Below are 20,702 nucleotides of genomic sequence, written 5' to 3'. Positions count from 1 at the left end.
ATAATCGTAGGTTGGTTGCCATGGTAACAGAGATCATCACCTCCCAAGTGACACTGCTGCTCAGTACACCTGCTGGGTTCTGGTTAGCCAACAGCTCATGGCGAATGAAATCGCACCAGATCGGCCGCCGGTCTATTAAGTGCCAGAGGGGAGAAAGATGTAGCTGCCGACGCATGAGAGGAGCAAGGTCAGGATGACATACCCCTTGAGGGCAGCGACCTGAGGCTGGTGTTCTCCTGAAGGGAAGATGGTTGGGGCAAGCCGTTCCCTCATCAGTTCTCGAGTCAATGGCCTAGACCCTCGTCGCTTCCACAGGATTCCATCCAGAGGCTAAACAGCTGCCTATTCATCAGTGCATGCAACTTCTTCAACTCTGATTCACAGCTGGGCCTGCAGGTAAATCTGCAAAACCACTGTCCCAGAGTACAGTTTCTTTGCATAAAAGGCACATTTTCAAGCTAGGAAGTCAAGGTTAACCAATCTCTTCCAACATTTAGAACTTTTGATGTTGGAAGTCAGTCAAGTACAAAGTCGCAGCTCATCAGGAACTAAAACAAAGTTGCTGGAATAGCTCACCAAGTCTGGCAACATCTGTGATGGGAAAAAAAAGCAGCGTTAACACTTTGGGTGCGGTTACCATTCCGCCACTCATCAGGCATGTTTATTACTGGAATATTAATTGAGTAGAAACTAAACAAAATTGGATAAAAGGCAGGAGATGGAGAGTGGTGATGCAAGGAAGTTTTCCATCATGGAGACCTGTGGCCAGCAGTGTTCCACAGGGATCATTGCTGGGTCTGCTTTTGGTTGTCATTTATATAAATGATTTAGATGAGAATATAGAAGGCCTGGTTAGTAAGCTTGCAGATGATACCAAAATCGGTAGTACAGTCGACAGCGAAGAGGGGAAATGCCAGTTTTAAGGAAAGGTCACCGGACCTGAAACGTTAACTTTGTTTTTTCCTTCAAAGATGCTGCCCGACATCCTGAGCTTTTACAGCAACTTTGTTTTTGTTCATAATTTACAGCATCTGTAGTTCTTTCGGTAGTTAGGAAGGTGTTTCATTACTCAGACCTTTGGGGAGAAGAGTTGGAATGCCATGTTGAAGTTGTACAGGATATTAGTGAGGCCTCTTCTACACTCTTGTGTCCAATTCTGGTCAGTGTTCAAGGAAGGATATTATTAAGCTGGAGAGGGTTCAGAAAAGATTTACCAGGATGTTGCCAGAAATGGATGGTTTGAGATTTAAGGTGAGAATAGACTGGGGCTTTTTTCACTGGAACATAGGAGGTTGAGGGGTCACCCGATGAATGTTTATAAAATAATGAGGGATCTAGATAAGGTGAACGCCAAATGTCTTTTCCCTACTGTGGAGGATTTCAAAACTAGGGGGCATATTTTTAAGATGAGAGGAGAAAGATTTAAAAAGGAAATGAGGGGCAATCTTTTTACACAGAGGATTGTTCTAATGAGTTTTGAGAAGCTTTGTAGCTCAGGTTGAGGTTCTGGATGTGAGTTTGCTCGCTGAGCTGGAAGATTCGTTTTCAGACGTTTCGTCACCATTCTAGGTAACATCATCAGTGAGCCTCCGACGAAGCGCTGGTGTTATGTCCCGCTTTCTATTTATCTGGTTAGGTTTCCTTGGGTTGGTGATGTCATTTCCTGTTCTTTTTCTCAGGGGATGAGAGATTGGCTCCAAATCAATGTGTTTGTTGATGGAATTCCGGTTGGAATGCCGTGCTTCTAGGAATTCCCGTGCATGTTTCTGTTTGGCTTGTCCTAGGATGGATGTGTTGTCCCAATCAAAGTGGTGTCCTTCCTTATCTGTATGTAAGGATACGAGTGATAGTGGGCCATGTTGTTGGATTGTTCATATGTGGAATGAACTTCCAGAGGAATTGGTGAATGTGGGTACAGTTTCACTATTTAAAAGACATCCAGATAAGTACATGAATAAGAAATGTTTGGAGGGATATGGCCGAGTGCAGGAGGCAGGCAGGACTACTTTAGTTTGGGATTATGGTCAGCACGGACTAGTTGGACTGAAAGGTCTGTTTCGTGTTGTGTCACTCTATGATTCTATAAATACAATTTTATTTAAATGCTAGCGTTATCTTCTTTAGCATTGACCAAGGGTAGGTTATGGACAAAATAGAGCTTTGTATTTAGTCTGATCTCAGCTGTTTAAGGAGACTGGTGAAGACTTTCTTGTCAGAAAAGTGGCCTAAAAAGTCATAAACAGGAAACAAATACAAGATTGGGTTGCCTCTTGAGGTTAACCACAGATCTATGTAAATGTCTGGCTCACATTCAGGAGGACTTTGCAATGTGTGACTTACTGGTGTTTTATACCACTACAACAATTGAATACGATGGATTTGCTTTACAAGAAAAATGGTGAAGGGCTATTTTGTTTCACTTTGTAATTTACTACACACTATCAAGGTCATTGATGTTTGACATTGAATGAATCAAATTCCATTTTAGTTGAGGAATCGAGTGGTAATATCAGGTTTGGCCTTTGAAATGACAAGTGTTATGATCCCAGTTGATGATGATACTGGACAATTCAGATCCCAGGGTGAGATAAATTTTCATTCTTTTTACTGTGGTATTCAATTACTGAAAGTGCTCACAAGCGGATGCCTATGTGTATTTTTAACAGAAGAACACAGAAAATTATTAGATTAAAACCCACCTCTTGTCCTTCTCACTGCACACGGTATAGGTGTACAAATCAAACTTAAAACTTGCGCAGCATTCCTCCAGTATAGAATCCAAGCTCACAAATAACATTATTATGTGAAGGCTGTTCAATATTGCTCTCCAGAGAGAGAAAAATGTTTTCACTTTCTATTAATGTTCTCTTATCATTATTTTAATTTTACTTGGATGGATTTCATTTTAACAGCATTGAAACCTTCATTTTTTTTAGTTTTATGAATCACAGAAACCCAGTAAGCAGGTACAGCAGGTATTAAGGAAGGCAAATGGAATTTTGGCATTTGTTGCTAAAGAAAGCGAGTATAAAAATACAAAAGAAGGTTGCTGCAACTATGCAAGGCATTAGTGAGACCACACCTGGAGCCCTGTGTACAGTTCTGGTCTCCTTACTTAAGGAGAGATGTCATTGTATTGGAGGCAGTCCAGTGGAGGTTCACCAGGATGATTCCAGAGACGAGAACCTGTCTTAAGACAGACAGAGTAGTTTCGGCCTACATTCTCAGGTGTTCAGAAAGATGAGAAGGGATCTAATTGAGGGATATAAAATGTTCAAGCAGATTGATAAAGTTGACATGGAAAGGATGGTTCCTCATGCGGGCAATAGAACAAGAGGTCATAGGTTTAGCATAAGGGGAAGAAGGTTTAAAGAGTTGATGAAAAATTTCTATGCTGGAAGGGTCATGAATCTCTGGAATTCACTCCCTGAGAGGGCATTGGGGGGCTGTGACATTGAGCAAATTTGAAGAGGAGATAGAACGATTTTTCAGTTCATAATGGATTCAAGAATTATGGAGAGCAGGTAGGAAACTGAAGTTGCAGCAGAGATAAGATCAACCACAATCGTATCAAACAGCGGGGCTCGAGGAGCTGAATTGTCTTACTCCTCCTAGTACTTAAGTTCATTATCATTTTTGGCTTGGAGCTGTGAACTGTGAGCTGAGAGTGACCTTTGGACTGTGAGCAGCAGCTTATGTGAAAAAAGAAGAAACAATTTGATATTTGTTTCTGAGGCTAGGTCTGGAAGTTAATTGCAGGTCAATTCTTCTTCCAAGAAAACTCGATTGATGTGTCACTAACAAAGAGAAACCAATATTGAACTGTCTTTAAATCAGAAAGATTGTCCCTGCAAAAGCTACAGGACAGAGGTTTGATTGCCAACTGGTTGTCCTCCCATTATCAACTTAATCTAAGCGAAGAGGTCCTCTGTTACAAGTAATAATTAAATATCCCCCCAAAGCCTACTGAAAGGTATTTGCATAGCTCAGTGTTTTCAGAAACCAAGACAGAAGCTCAGAAATTACTGGAAACGCTCAGCAAGTCTGGCAGCATCTATGGACAGAAGTTAGAATTCACGTTTCCGATCCTGTGACACTTACTTAGAAATAAGGAATCCTGAGGAAGGGTAATCTGACCCAAAATGTTAACTCTGTTTTCTCTCCACAGATGCTGCCAGATCTGCTGGTTTTTTACAGCAACTACTGTTTTTGTTTCTGATTTACAACGTCTGTAGATTGTTCAGATTTTAGCTTTAAGATACTATCTCATCTGACTGTGAGATTTCAGATGATGGACAAAAACAAAATTTCCGGAAAAGCTCAGCAGGTCTGGAAACGTCTGTGAAGGTAAAAAAGAGGTACGATGTCAGATCTGGTGACCCTTCCTCAGAACTGATCAGAGGAAGGGTCGCCAGATCTGAAATTTTACTTTGTTTCCTTCACAGATGCTGCTGGACCCGCTGAGCTTTTCCAGCAGCTTTGTTTTTGTTCCTGATTTACAGCATCCACAGGGCTTTCCGTTTTAAAGATCATGCAGTCTGGTTAAGTAAACTGGCCAGTTACAGTTGATTTATTTTTTTCCCTTTAATATATTCCTTAATTATATCTGTTTGTCTGTCTTTCTGTCTTTGTTAGAATGGGGGCTAGAATCAAAGAAGATGATGTTTAAGTCATGGGCATTCATCAGAATACCTTTTTGCTTAACTTTCTTTTAAAAGATACATATTGTTAATAAATTGTAAAATCTTTTGTTTAAGCTATAAACCTGGTGTCTGGTATTGTTATGCACAAAGTCTGGCACTGACTTTTCAAAAAATCTGATTAGGAAACATTGGGATCAATTTTGAACGTCACCAAATACTTCATATCAATGTGTTACGAACAGAGGCAGGGAAGCTGATTTAATACGGCTGTGACTTCAGGTCATAAAATCAGTAATAACATACTTATATGAAATAAATAAAGACAGTCTATCACAATCTCTTACTAATCAAGTTCACTTTGATTATGACATTAATTTCTCACAGTATTTGTACTTCATAAAGCAACCACATTGATATTGTCTCTAATTCAGATAAGTGGGCAAGTTAAGGGCACTGTGACAGTCAGCCAGTGTTACTCAGAGCAGCGGATGAGAGCTCTGTGACGGGCAATCAGTGTTACCGGGAGGAGGGAGTGAGAGGCCTGTGACAGTCAGTCAGTGATTCTGAGAGGAGCGGGTGAGGGCCCTGAGATAGTCAGTCAGTGTTACTGAGAGCGGCGGTTGAGGGCCCTGTGATGGGCAGTGTTACTGAGAGGAGCGGGTGAGCGCCCTGTGACGGGCAGTGTTACTGAGAGGAGCGGGTAAGGTCCCTGTGATGGGCAGTGTTACTGAGAGGAACGGGTGAGGGCCCTGTGATGGGCAGTGTTACTGAGAGGAGCAGGTGAGCGCCCTGTGACGGGCAGTGTTACTGAGAGGAGCGGGTAAGGTCCCTGTGATGGGCAGTGTTACTGAGAGGAACGGGTGAGGGCCCTGTGATGGGCAGTGTTACTGAGAGGAGCAGGTGAGCACCCTGTGACGGGCAGTGTTACTGAGAGGAGCAGGTGAGGGCCCTGTGATGGGCAGTGTTACTGAGAGGAGCGGGTAAGGTCCCTGTGATGGGCAGTGTTACTGAGAGGAACGGGTGAGGGCCCTGTGATGGGCAGTGTTACTGAGAGGAGCAGGTGAGCGCCCTGTGACGGGCAGTGTTACTGAGAGGAGCGGGTAAGGTCCCTGTGATGGGCAGTGTTACTGAGAGGAACGGGTGAGGGCCCTGTGATGGGCAGTGTTACTGAGAGGAGCAGGTGAGCACCCTGTGACGGGCAGTGTTACTGAGAGGAGCAGGTGAGGGCCCTGTGATGGGCAGTGTTACTGAGAGGAGCGGGTAAGGTCCCTGTGATGGGAAGTGTTACTGAGAGGAACGGGTGAGGGCCCTGTGATGGGCAGTGTTACTGAGAGGAGCAGGTGAGCGCCCTGTGACGGGCAGGGTTACTGAGAGGAGCAGGTGAGGGGCCTGTGATGGGCAGTGTTACTGAGAGGAGCAGGTGAGCGCCCTGTGACGGGCAGTGTTACTGAGAGGAGCAGGTGAGGGCCCCGTGATGGGTAGTGTTACTGAGAGGAGCAGGTGAGCGCCCTGTGACGGGCAGTGTTACTGAGAAGAGCGGGTAAGGTCCCTGTGATGGGCAGTGTTACAGAGAGGAATGGGTGAGGGCCCTGTGACTGGCAGTGTTACTGAGAGGAGCGGGTGAGGGCACTGTGATGGGCAGTGTAATTGAGAGGAGCGGATGAGGGCACTGTGACAGTCAGTCAGTGTTACCGAGAGGAGGGCATGAGGGCCCTGTCCAGTCAGTCACTGTTACCGAGAGGAGCGGGTGAGGGCCCTGTGACAGGCAGTGTTACTGAGAGGAGGGGGTAAGAGCCCTGTGACAGTCAGTCAGTGTTACCGAGAGGAGCGGGTGAAGGCCCTGTGACAGGCAGTGTTACTTAAAGTAGGGAGTGAGGGCCCTGTCCAGTCAGTCACTGTTACTGAGAGGAGCGGGTGAGAGCCCTGTGACAGTCAGTCAGTGTTACCAAGAGGAGCGGGTGAGGTCCTGTGACAGGCAGTGTTACTAAAAGTAGGGAGTGAGGGCCCTGTCCAGTCAGTCACTGTTACTGAGAGGAGCGGGTGAGAGCCCTGTGACAGGCAGTGTTACTGAGAGGAGGGGGTAAGAGCCCTGTGACAGTCAGTCAGTGTTACCGAGAGGAGTGGGTGAGGTCCCTGTGACAGGCAGTGTGACTGAGAGGAGCGGGTGAGAGCCCTGTGACAGTCAGTCAGTGTTACCGAGAGGAGCGGGTGAGGGCCCTGTGACAGGCAGTGTTACTGAAAGTAGGGAGTGAAGGCCCTGTGACAGGCAGTCAATGTTACTGAGAGGCGCGGGTGAGGGCCCTCTGACAGTCAGTCAATGCAACAGAGGAGCGGGTGAGGGCCCTGTGACAGGCAGTGTTACTGAGAGGAGGGGGTGAGAGCCCTGTGACAGTCAGTCACTGTTACTGAGAGGAGCGGGTGAGAGCCCTGTGACAGGCAGTGTTACTGAAAGAAGCGGGTGAGGGCCCTGTGACAGTCAGTCAATGCAACAGAGGAGCGGGTGAGGGCCCTGTGACAGTCAGTCAATGCAACAGAGGAGCGGGTGAGGGCCCTGTGACAGGCAGTGCTACTGAGAGGAGAGGGTGAGGGCCCTGTGACACAGTCAGTCAGTGTTACCGAGAGGAGCGGGTGAGGGCCCTGTGACAGGCAGTGTTACTGAGAGGAGTGGGTGAGGGCCCTGTGACACAGTCAGTCAGTTTTACTGAGACGAGCCGGTGATGGCCCAGTGACAGTCAGAGAATGTTATTGAGAGGAGCGGGTGAGATAAGGCTCTCACTGAAAAGCATGCATACGAGCAGAGACCTGAGTGGGAACGCTGGTTTGTGTTCCCTCCAATTGAGCAGGCGGATGAATAAATTAAAAGCAAAGATCAGTGTTCTGTTCAGTTAAGGTATGCCTGGAATTAAGCTCTGACCCATGATTGGTGCATCCTACACTCCATGTCAAATGCTGAGTGCTCCTGCTGGTCTGCATGACCATGTGTACAGCAGGTGCCTCTTATTGGAGCAACTGGAGCCCAGGGTCTTGAGCAACAAGTGGGAGCGTTTCAAAGCATTGGTGAGTCTGACAGGTTTGTTGATAAAAACCGAAAGAACTGCATATGCTGTAAATGACGAACAAAAACAACGTTGCTGGAAAAGCTCAGCAGGCGTGGCAGCATATGTTGGAGGAGAAAACAGAGTTTAGGTTTCCGGTCCGGTGACCCTTCCCCAGAACTGATGGTGGCTGGGAAAACATCGGTTTCTATGCAGAAAATAGGGAGGAGAGTAGTGTAGGGAGTAAACAATAGGATGGAGCCCAAAGAGAGAGAAAGACAGGTGGACAGATAAAGGAGTTGCAAACAATCAGGCTGGGAGGGTGAACAGTTGTGAATGGGGACTGTTCGTCACGAACAACAGGGAATGTGTCGTGGCAGGCTGCGTGGTAACAAAGCCTGGTGTGTGGGGTAGCGGGGGCTGGGATATGGGAGAGTTTAGGCCCTAAAATTACAGACCTCAATATTGAGTCTGGAGGGCTGTCAGGTCCTCAAGTGGAAAATGAGGTGCTGTTCTTTCTGCTTGCGCTGGGCTTCAGTGGAACACTGTAGCAAGCCGGAGACAGAGGTGTTGGCCAGGTTTGTTGACAGTATATGTTTCAGGGTGTTGTTTTGTGATTGAATGCAAGTTTTATGAGGAGAAACTGATAGGCTAAGTGCGTTTTCCATGCAGCAGAGGAGGCTGATCGACGTATGCAAAATTATGAGAGGCATAGATTGATTGTGAGAACCAGTAAATGAGTTTAAGTCAGAGGGCATAGATTTCAGGTGAACTGTCAGCTATTTAGAGGGGATCTGAGACAAGTGTTTTCACCAAAAGTGATACAAACATGTAATATGCTGCCTGGCAAGGTGGAGAAGGCAGGTACGCTTGCAATATTAAAGAAGCAACAGATGAGCATTTAAAGGGCCAGCGTATGGTCGGTAATGACTCAGTGCAGGTAAATGGGATTAGTAGTTTGATGTTTGTTAGTTGGCATTGATGTTGATTAAGTGAGCGTGTTTCTGTACTGCATGACTTTATGAAGCAGGAAAGGAGATATCAGAGGTCCTGGCAAAGATTTTCAAGTCATTTCTGGCCACAGCTAAGGTGCCAGAGGACCGCTAATACTCTCAGCAGAGAGATCTCGGTGTCCATGTACACAGATCCGTGAAAGTTGCCACTCAGGTTGACAGGGCTGTTCAGAAGGCATACAGTGTTTTAGCTTTTATCAGTAGAGGAATCAAGTTCCGGAACCAAGAGGTTATGGTGAAGCTGGACAAAACTCTGGTGCGGCCGCACTTGGAGTACTGTGTACAGTTTTGGTCACCGCATTATAAGAAGGATGTGGAAGCTTTGGAAAGGGTGCAGAGGAGATTTACTAGGATGTTGCCTGGTATGGAGGGAAGATCTTATGAGGAAAGGCTGAGGGAATTGAGGCTGCTTTCATTCAAGAGAAGAAGGTTGAGAGGTGACTTAATTGAAACATATAGGATAATCAGAGGGTTAGATAGGGTGGACAGGGAGAGCCTTTTTCCTAGGATGGTGACGGCGAGCACGAGCGGGCATAGCTTTAAATTGAGGGGTGAAAGATATAGGACAGTTGTCAGAGGTAGTTTCTTCACTCAGAGAGTAGTAAGGGTATGGAACGCATTGCCTGCAGCGGTAGTACATTCGCCAACTTCAAGTACATTTAAGTCGTCGTTGGGCAAGCATATGGACATACATGGAATAGAGTAGGTTAGATGGGCTTCAGATTGGTACGACAGGTCGGCACAACATCGAGGGCCGAAGGGCCTGTTCTGTGCGGTAATGTTCGATGTTCTATAGATGTGTTGTCTTTGGGCTTTGTATTTTGACAAAAGGTTAAGTCATAACATGACAGCCCACGGTGTTGGAGGTAGCATATTAGCATGGATACAGATTGGTTCATAGGCAAGAAACAGCAATTGGAGATAAAGGGTTCTTTTTCAGTTTGGTGACCCATGACCAGTGGGGTTCTACAGGAATCGGCGGTGGGACTACAACTGTTTTCAACATATATTAGTCATTTGAAGGAAGGAGGGTGGATCCTGACAAGTAGTTCAGAGGGGATAGATTTTGAGATGAATTCTAAGTTAAAATGTTTGAGTCAGCGAGTGAGTGATTAAGTCTGGAAGGGTGAGGAACCAAATGGCATGTAAGACAGAAGTGAGTTTGATATGGTTAAATAGAATGTATTTCATTAATGTGGGCAGTGTATAGAATAAGACGGATGAGCTGAGTGTACAGACAGGCATGTGGGAGTATTATATCATAGCTAAAACTGAGGCGTGGTTGAAAGATGGGCATGATTGGCAGCTCATCACTTGTCGTTTTCGGGTATTCAGACCAGATAGAGAGCAGGACAGACAGAAGAGTGGGCCATGTAAAGAAGGTGGGTCACAATATTGAACAAGGAATCAATGAAGAAGGATTATAACTTGGAAGGATCACAAAGCAAAGTTATATGGAAGGAGGCAACAAACATAAAAAGGGCAAGCTTACTGTTGTGTGCTCCTGAACAGTCTGAGAGATACAGGATTGAAATATAATTAAATTTCAGACAAGGGTAAGAATAATAAGGCCGTAATAGGGGACTTTAACTACCCAACCACTCACTGGAATAGTTTAAGTTTGCAAGGTAGGAAGGGAGCAAAATACTTGAGTTGCATTGCATTCGGGGGCGGGGGAGGGGGGAGGGGGGGGCGGGGTGTGCACAGTTCTGGACCTAATATTTGGTAGTGAATCCAGGCAGGTCGAAGGCATATCAGTAGGAGGTTTGTCCAAAGCCAAACTCTGTCGTCACGCGGGTGCCAGCAGTCACTTCCCCGAGAGCAGACCCTGCGATGTTGACAATTGCTGGCCAAGATAGAGGCGAGAGAAGCTCTTGCAACAGCTGGCAAATATCCACTCTGACTTTCATGTCAGTAATTGTCACTGTCTAATTCCTCACTTCAAGGTGAGGTGAGATACTCATGAGACCTAAATACTCGCACAAAGGCCTTTTGCTGCACACTAGTGAAACTAATCTCTCACCGTTGAAACCTTTGATGGAAAACTGGATTTTTTTTCTCAAAGCCAAGTATTTCTTTCTAATCTTGTCATAGTTTTTCCAACTGATCCAGCACTGCCCACATCATCCAGAAAGGCTGGGAATATTTAGCCCACTGTTAACTTCACTGATATTTTTACAGTAAATCCAGGCCATCATGGACTACCAGAACACATGACCAAAAAGTCCCAGCTATATCTCTCTATTTGTAATGTTTATTAAGGGCTAAACAGGGAAACTGTCTTTGAAGGACTGGACAAAAAAATGTTGGATTCAACAAGTTAACAACATTACTGTTTTGCCTTCATGTAATATACTTGCAGTGCAATCAAATATTTCAGACAGAATCAATTAAAGATCTACTAATGCAACCTGAACAGGCCTATCCAGTTGTTGATTCAATCAGATTTGGGACCTTTGGCCTTTGACAAACCAAACAATGACCATTATAGAATGGGTTGGTAATTCTTTATTATCTACAAGATTTAGGGACAACAAATTGTCATAGTGGCATAAACTCTATAAATGGCAAGTAGAGTTTTCATTTCTGTCGAGTTTGATAAGGTTCCCCATGGTAGGCTCATTCAGAAGGTCAGGAGGAATGGGATACAGGGGAACTTAGCTGCTTGGATACAGAATTGGCTGGCCAACAGAAGACAGCGAGTGGTAGTAGAAGGAAAATATTCTGCCTGGAAGTCAGTGGTGAGTGGTGTTCCACAGGGCTCTTGGTCCTTGGGCCTCTACTGTTTGTAATTTTTATTAATGACTTGGATGAGGGGATTGAAGGATGGGTCAGCAAGTTTGCAGATGACACGAAGCAAGGAGGTGTCGTTGACAGTATAGAGGGCTGTTGTAGGCTGCAGCGGGACATTGACAGGATGCAGAGATGAGCTGAGAGGTGGCAGATGGAGTTCAACCTGGATAAATGCGAGGTGATGCATTTTGGAAGGTCGAATTTGAAAGCTGAGTACAGGGTTAAGGATAGGATTCTTGGCAGCGTGGAGGAACAGAGGGATCTTGGTGTGCAGATACATAGATCCCTTAAAATGGCCACCCAAGTGGACAGGGTTGTTAAGAAAGCATATGGTGTTTTGGCTTTCATTAACAGGGGGATTGAGTTTAAGAGTCGTGAGATCTTGTTGCAGCTCTATAAAACTTTGGTTAGACTGCACTTGGAATACTGCGTCCAGTTCTGGGCGCCCTATTATAGGAAAGATGTGGATGCTTTGGAGAGGGTTCAGAGGAGGTTTACCAGGATGCTGCCTGGACTGGAGGGCTTATCTTATGAAGAGAGGTTGACTGAGCTCGGTCTCTTTTCATTGGAGAAAAGGAGGAGGAGAGGGGACCTAATTGAGGTATACAAGATAATGAGAGGCATAGATAGAGTTGATAGCCAGAGACTATTTCCCAGGGCAGAAATGGCTAGCACGAGGGGTCATAGTTTTAAGCTGGTTGGTGGAAAGTATAGAGGGGATGTCAGAGGCAGGTTCTTTACGCAGAGAGTTGTGAGAGCATGGAATGCGTTGCCAACAGCAGTTGTGGAAGCAAGGTCATTGGGGTCATTTAAGAGACTGCTGGGCATGTATATGGTCACAGAAATTTGAGGGTGCATACATGAGGATCAATGGTCGGCACAACATTGTGGGCTGAAGGGCCTGTTCTGTGCTGTACTGTTCTATGTTCTATGTTTAAGATTGATAGCTTAATCTGTATTAGGCTGACTCTTGAATAACATTACCAAAGAAAGTTTCAACATATTTGCCCCCAAAAAAGTCAGATATTTTGTATATATAAATCCAGGAAATAGTGGAGATGTACAGCAGATTTATCAGCAAGAAAAAATATGTTGATCCTTCATTTTTTTATTCATTTGTGGGATGTGGGCGTCACTGGCTGGCCAGCATTTCTTGCCTATCCCTAGTTTCCCTTGCGAAGGGGGTGGTGAGCTATCTTCTTAAACCGTTGCATTCCTCCTGCTATGGGTTGACCCACAATGCTATTTGGGAGGGAATCCCAGGTTTTTGGCCCAGCAACAGTGAAGGAACAGCCCTTTCATTAAGTTATCATCTCTTGCGTTTTCAGCATATAGAATACTGCCAAAAACAGACACAATTTGCCACAGCTTTCCACTTTGCACTCATCAGGACAAATGCAAGAATGCTAAGTTTCAAAGGATCATAATTTATAGCACAGAAGAAAAGGGCTGATCGATTGACAAGTTGACTCTAACTAGTCCAAGTGTTACCGCGCTATTGGGTAATTTGAAAAAAGTGCAGAAATTGGACAAATCACTTGGTTCAGGAGAAAGCACCTGTGAATGTAACTAGGTCGCATCTAGCTCGAACGAATAAGATACATTACAAGATTAACCAATTAAATTGTTTTTTAGTGCAGCTACTGACACACACTTCGGATTCTTTGGTAAGCAATGCCCCAATCACAGAATCACATCTAATGCCATGTGAAACAAAATGTCTGCTAACAAGTAGCTGATCAAATTAAACATGTTCTTTCAGCCATTCACAATAGGCTTGTGCTCACGCTCAATCAGCCTACGCTTGCAAGACCCAAAGGCGGCCAGAGTCAGGACAGCAATCCGAACATTGATAGCCATGTAAAACTCTATGCCGTCAGGTTACGCTCAGAGAAGAAAATAAAACAGAATGTGTGGAAAAGTGGTCACACAAGAATGGAAGCAAGAAAATCCCTACAACACTCTGAAAGGCACAGGCAGGAACCACCATGGGTGGCACTATAAAATCAAGTCAACACAAAGAGGAGACATGAGAGTCATTTGGCAGAAAATATAAAAAACAACAAGCTTTCTCCAAATATCTATCAAGAAGGGCAAACAAGACACCACCACAATTAGGAGTAAGGTGAAAAAGTGGCAGCATTATTACTTTCAGACTTCTGCATACATGCAACAAACCAAAAGAATTTGAAATAACAAGGCAGAGGTTTTGGCGAAATGGCATCAGACCCAGTTCTAGATATTGGTAGTCCTCACACTGACCGGATGAAAAGACAATATAGACATTTTCTAATCAACCTGTTACACACCTCTGGAGCAGATGAAACTTAAACTTGTTGGTCTAAAGACAGGGACACTATCACTGCACCACAAGGGTCCTGTGAAGAGACAATGTAACAAACACACACAAGTAATACCTAGGTGCTACATAATTTGTCGCAAAATGTTAAGAAACAATTAGAAAGATCAGGGAACACTGGCCTCTATTACAAGGGGAACTGAAAAAAGGTGGGAATTCTAGCTGCCCCAATATACAGCAGGGTATAGTTTTGACCTCCTTCCTTCAGGATATGTTTATATTGGAAGCAGTTCAAAAGAACATTCTTTATGTTGATTCTTAGGGTGAGGACTTGACTACGTGGAAAGCCTGAGCAAGTTAGGCCTTAACTCATTGGTGATTAGAAGAATAAGAACTGGTCTTTTTGAAACCCAAGATTCTGAGAGGTCTTAACGGGGTAGATGCCGAAAGGATTCCAGGACTAGGCATACTGTTTAAAATTAAGGGGTCTCCTATGTAAAATAGGATGAAAAGAAAATGTTCTCAGTCATCAGTTTGGAATTCTCTGGCCCAGCTCGCAGTGGAGGCCAGGTTCCTGACTAATTCCAGGTTGCCTAACAGATTTTAGAGTTCTGGAGTTGAGGGCTACGGAAGGCAGGCAGGAAAGTGGAGTTAAGGCCCAATCAGATCAGCCATAACACTGAAAAATTCAGCAGGATCAAGGGATAAATGGCTTACTCCTATTTCTAAGATCGATTTGGGCTTTGACTGAAGTGCCATTAAAAATCACCGATTCAATATTTGCAGTGGTGACTAGAGAAAATGTTTAAGTAAAAATGTGACTTTATATTTAAGATATTGAAGTTGCACATGGATTTGCAAGGCTATATCATGGTTCTTAAATCTTGAGAGGAAGCAATTCACTTTGTCACTTTGGTTCCCTGCAAGCATTATCCACAATTCGCCCCACTCCATTTTCCCTTCTCTACAACTCTACACTTTTTTCAGCTTTGTGTAAATAAATTCCTTAATGGAACTTGCTACAGACTGTGCTTCTAATAGTCTAACCCTGCCACCTACAAAGACTTTCGAGTCGGTGTATGAGAACTGTTGAGTATGTGTGTCTTTATTTCTGTGCAGCCATTTAAATTATAACATTTATTCTACCTTGTTTCTGTGTCAGTTCTCACGACACATGCTGAATTTCGTCTGCCACACTAGATTTTGCATCTAGTATAAAGTATTTCGTTCCTCATTCCATCTTACAGGAAAGATGTGAATTAATGGATGGATCCCAAAGCAAGAAATCAAGGTTGATTCTTACAATGAGTTTCAGAGACAGTAGGAACTGCAGATGCTGGAGAATCTGAGATGACAAGGTGTACAGCTGGATGAACACAGCAGGCCAAGCAGCATCAGAGGAGCAGAAAAGCTCATGTTTCAGGCCGAAACCAATCAGAAGAATGGTCTAGGCCCAAAACATCAGCCCTCCTGCTCCTCTGATGCTGCTTGGTCTGCTGTGTTCATCACCTCTACACCTTGTTATCTCTCTTTTTTCTAAGAAGTGCTGATTTGTCGGAGCAATTTCTGGTTGTGAGGCTTTAATGTCTCTGAAAAAGATTCATGAGGGACCCTTAATGGAAAATAAATATCAGAGATTTATTGGGTTGGGCAAATTCCCTCAAGAATAATGCCAACTGCATGGACACGATTCCCATTCCAACTGAGGTAGATCTGGAATCTGCCTCCTCAGTCTGTCCCTAAAAGTGAAAGGGAATAGCAAACCACTGCTGGTTAAAAATAAGATTGTCAAGAAAATTGCTCAGGATCAAGCATCTGCAGATAATGAGCTTAAAACTTGCCTTAAAGCAATCCACACATCAATGATTGGAAGAACGAAATGAAAGAAAACAGATAGAGGAGGCTCTTGGTTCCAGAATCAAACAGAAACTGATGAAAGGCTTGGAAGGAATGGCTAGCTAAAGCAACGGTCTGCTACTATCAAAAACACTGCACTTTTAAGAAGCTACTAAGCCAGAATTAGGTTATTTTTAAACACACAATTAGTCTTCAACCCTTATTTCCCAAATATTGAGTGGGCAGTGCCGTGGATAAGTGGTTAGTTGTGCTGCCTCACAGCGCCAGGGACCTGGGTTCGATTCCCCACTTCGGCAGCCGTCTGTGTGGAGTTTGCACGTTCTCCCCATGTCTGCGTGGGTTTCCTCTGAGTGCTGCGGTTTCGTCCCACAGTCCTAAGGCATGCAGGTAAGGTGGATTAGCTGTGGGATGTGCAGGATGACAGGCATAATGTAGGGGGATAAATCTGGATAGGCTGCTCTTTGGAGGTTCGGCGTGGACTCGATGGAGCAAATGGTCTGCTTCCACACTAAGGATTCTATGACTGCTGCATGAACTGAGCTCTACCTTGAACGTAATATTCAGTCATACATTTGATCTACTGCTTTGCTCTGTGCCATGGTTCGCACACTGTGAAAACTGTATGAAATGCAACACAAATGCTTTTCACAGTGTGTTAAACTCCAGAGACATTAAATTCAAATAAACAAAATCTCTCTCTCGCTCAACAGGCATCTACATGAAGGAAACAACCCCTGCACAAGAACTCAGGCTTTAATCAGCTAATAACCATGATATGTAACACCTTACTCCTCCCCCATGTTTATGCATCAATTTGTTAATTCCATAAAAACAACATGCTTGGTTCTTGCAGACAGATACAACCCCACTTCACAGTCATTCTGCCTTTGGATACAAATTTCACTCAAAAATTAATTCAGCATCTTTTTCGCTTATCCTGAAACTGCAATAAAAGCCAAAAACATCCTCTTTGACAATTCCCCTTTTTAACATGATAACAAGACCTTATTCTACTAATTCAAAAATTGTTGCCATAGAGAGGCCAAGGGCAGGAGGTCAGGAAATGAAATGTCAGTTCAATCAATCCAGGTACCTGACAGCATATGGATGCTCGTATAAGCATCATCCACTCTCTGGTCCAACTTTACAATGCTGTGAATAAGGCACTCTTGTTAATCCATACTATATGGATTTCTTTCACTAAATTAGCAGTGGAAATTAGGCCACAGTAAAAGGTCAGCAAAACTAATTACAAACTCTCAGGCATATGAATAATTCATGCAGTCGATGGTCAAATGCTACTAAGTTCCAGAAAATTGAGAAAACTCCCATAAATTGTGGCCCCAATTGTTTGGCTGGAAACCATGGCCAGAACAGGTTTCTTGCATTTCTCCACAGTAAATACTACTTCAAAACAATTAGAACAATGATAAATGGAACACACATGTATTCGATTAATGTATTTAAAACTGGTGAATAACTATCCTCCTCAATTAAAAGCTGGATAGGTTTATGGGGTTTAAAGCAGAGTCTATTTAAGAATGACCACTGTATTTACTTTCAGCTGTTCGAATATATAAGAGAATCATTACATGTTTAATTTCTCAATTTAAACAAAGACATGGCACTCCACAGCAGGATATGCTCTCTGTAAATTGTGACAGGCATCTCTGGTAATTAACTAAAACACAAATCAACTATTCCACTGACTTTTCCCAACATTTGAACACACTTTGTAGTTCTCTATAAACTTAACATAAATGTACTTTGACTTTTACTGCTGTTGTATGTTCATAAAATTCCATTATGCGTGGCACTAACACAGTTTTCAACCTACTTAGAAACGGATCAACAACACATTGAAGTATGTAAGAGAATGTGTGCTGTGGTATTAACCACTGCATCAACAGAAATTAAACACAAAGTGAATAACATGGAATGAAGAACTAAATATTAGGCCATTAGATAAAATCATGTTTTTCTTACTATACCTGTTCAATTTTTCTTCGCAACTCCTGCAAGCTGAAGTTCAGGCCATTCATCATTATGTCTCACCTTGACACAGCCGACATCTTTCTGCAATAGGTTGTCCCATTACTGCTGTTGTGCTGCAGTTTTACATCTTCAAGAAGATTACCTCCTGTTTTAACCTGTCCTCATGTTTCTCTTACACACTAAATCCATCAGATTGTGGTTTACATATTAGCAGTTTCACACATCCATCAATTCAAAAGAACTCGTCCAAAGATACCCAGATCCAGGGTGCTCAGTAGTCTTTTGCGGCTTTCAGCCATCTTCCATTGTGCTTTCTTCGTCCCAGGCAGTTCTCACCCTAAAGTTCAGTCAAAGACTTTGCTAGTTCTCGCTTCTTCCAACAGCCCAGCTGTTTTTCCTTTAACGTACCCAATTTTGGGGTCCGTCTGAATCAAACAGTTGGTCTAAACCGCTGGCAATTTGGAAGTCAAAAATAACTGACCGATCGTCACATAAGAAATTTTTAAAAAGGACTTTCTGCGCAAAGGTAAGAAAACCAATCCTCGAAGGGAGTCTATTGTAAACATATAACCAAACAGTGACATCAAATGGGACTTCAGTCCCCAGGGCAAGGAAGACCACAGCAAAATACCAGACCACTCCCAATGATCTGTAAATTAATGTGTTCATGTAAAAGTCCCTCAGATTTATTACCATCTTTGCTACAGGCTGAGAGTTCAGAGATCTGTGCCCATCAGTTCCACTGTGCTTCTCTACCTCATACTACAGATCACTGCACTGCCTAGTTTAATACGAGGCCCTCAAGCTCTTATTCAACTGCTGCACTGAATGCCTGCCGTAATCTTCTATTCCTAGCTGCTGTTTATTATGTTAATCAGCATCCTGCAGCCTCCTTGTTCTCTGAAGCCAGGTACACTCCTGTTTCCTGAGGCCTCATTTTTGGCAAGACTTCAGTCCTGGAGATATGAGCAAAGAGCCAGAACCTGATTTAATAAACAGTAAACATACACCCAAAAAGCATATTGCAACATACTCCTGCTGCTGGCTTTCAGTGTAAAACTCTCTCTACTGAAACAAAAAGCAGATCTCAGTTTTCAGGTACTCAGAGATTTGTTACATGTTTTACTCAACGTAACATTGACATTTATTGCAGTTCTGAGCTGAAAAGCTTTTTTGTTATTTCTGACTAGCCTTCTCGGTTATCGACATTCTACTCAGCTTCTTTTGTTAAGAGATATAAAAGGTAAAGTCACCATAGACTCAAAGGAGCATGGGGCAAGAGATTACTGGTGGTGAGCTTAACCTGAAGGTCACCATGCCTCTGAGCTACGGGTGACGTTGAAACATTGGGAAATTCATGGTAACCTCAGCCAGTGTCGGAAGTGAACCCACGTTTTTGGCATCGCTCATAAACCAGCTGCCCAAACAACTGAATCAAATCCCAGTACCTTTATCTATACTGGTACATTTAGTGGCACTCGGGGCTTGAGGCTGCATTTGCATAGATTGCAGTTAAGGATACATTTCAAGCTACAGAGGTAAGATTCAGTCAAAATTAGAGAATCCCACGTTGTGCAATGGATCTCAGATAGCTAAGAGAACTGAATGAGCTTTAACCTGCTGTAGCAGTAAAGGTCAAGTTAAGACCAACAAAAGAGGATTTTGTTTCTTTCGAAGCTCCAAATTTACTGAAGTTGTTAGAGTAGGAGCCCTTTAAGTATTAAAGTTACCTGTAGATATAAATTCATATGTAGCTGAGAAAGAGGTGACACGGTGGCTCAGTGGTTAGCACTGCTGCCTCACAGTGCCAGGAACCTGGGTTCAATTCCACCCTCAGGCAACTGTCTGTGTAGAGTCTGCTTGTTCCGCCAGGTGCTTTGGTTTCCTTCCACTACCCAAAGATGTCCAGGACTGGCCATGCTAAATTACCTCATAGTGTCCAGGCTAGTTGAGTTAGCCATGGGAAATGCAGGGTTTCCTGGATCGGGTGGATCGAGGTGGGATTGTCTTCAGAGGGTCAGTGTAAACTCAATGGAATGAATAGCCTGCTTCCACACTGTAGGGATTCTATTCTATTCAAATGACAGTGAACTAAAACGTTTAATCATTCTTGTAACTGTACAGTCAATAAAATGCACTAGAGGCAACTACACCTGGGCTGTGTGGAGAGAGACAATGGGAACTGCGGATGCTGGAGAATCCGAGATAACAAAGTGTGGAGCTGGATGAACACAGCAGGCCAAACAGCAACCTCCGAACTTGTCTGATGAATGGTCTCGGCCCGAAACGTCAGCTTTTGTGCTCCTAAGATGCTGCTTGGCCTGTTGTGTTCATCTAGCTCCACACTTTGTCAACTCTACACATAGACTGTGTAGTTTATTTTGCAATTACTGGGGGGCTTCACTCCCCTACGCTTACAGTTCCTGTTTTGACAAAAATATTCCTGTAAGAATCAGTGTTAAAAATTTTAAAATTAATTGGAATTTGTCATTCGTTCCCTTCGCAGGATTTATAATTGGCGTCTCCCTGACATTTTAGATTTGGCAAAGCTGTTATTATTTAACAACCAACAAATACAAAACATTTGATTAATCCTGGAAAAATAACACAAATGAAGCAATGCTCCACTGCTTGGGCCTACATTACAAAGGCTTACAATACAACTGGCACGGAATGTCCCTCTGGGAACAGCACATTTGCACAACTCCGACAGAGGCTTTGCAAAGAACAAACCAAAAATATACCAATTGATAAATATTTATGTTAAAATCTACTACAGATTAGAGAGAATTAGTCAACGATAGAACATTGCAAAGTTTCTCATAAGAACATCTTCACCCAGAGTGCCAGATATGAACCATAATTTTGAGTAGGTTACTGCATTGACATTTGAAAACACACAATAATGCAAATAAAATCAATATCTCGCTTACTTAATGAAATAGTTCCACAACTGCAGATTGAGTAAAAAGGTTTGGAGAATCAGCAAATTGATTATCTTTGCCATCTGACACAATGTTCATCAAATCCAACCTGTTTTGATGAGATACTTTTGACTGTATAATCA

At 43.6% G+C, this 20,702-nt stretch overlaps 1 protein-coding gene across 1 annotated transcript in view; it reads right to left on the bottom strand.

The window, feature by feature from the left end:
* LOC132210864 (utrophin-like) overlaps positions 1 to 18,460 on the bottom strand; it is a 75,780-nt gene extending 57,320 nt beyond the window's left edge. Inside the window, exon 1 of the mRNA XM_059653563.1 lies at positions 17,696 to 18,460. Coding sequence (XP_059509546.1) covers positions 17,696 to 17,735 — 40 coding nt within the window. The 5' untranslated portion in view covers positions 17,736 to 18,460. The remainder of the gene's footprint in view (positions 1 to 17,695) is intronic.
* Positions 18,461 to 20,702: the final 2,242 nt, after the last annotated feature.

Source organism: Stegostoma tigrinum, chromosome 22, assembly GCF_030684315.1.
Source record: "Stegostoma tigrinum isolate sSteTig4 chromosome 22, sSteTig4.hap1, whole genome shotgun sequence".
Lineage (NCBI taxonomy): Eukaryota > Metazoa > Chordata > Chondrichthyes > Orectolobiformes > Stegostomatidae > Stegostoma > Stegostoma tigrinum.
Note: the sequence above shows the minus strand (reverse complement) of the source record. Positions and strands in the feature narration are given on the sequence as shown.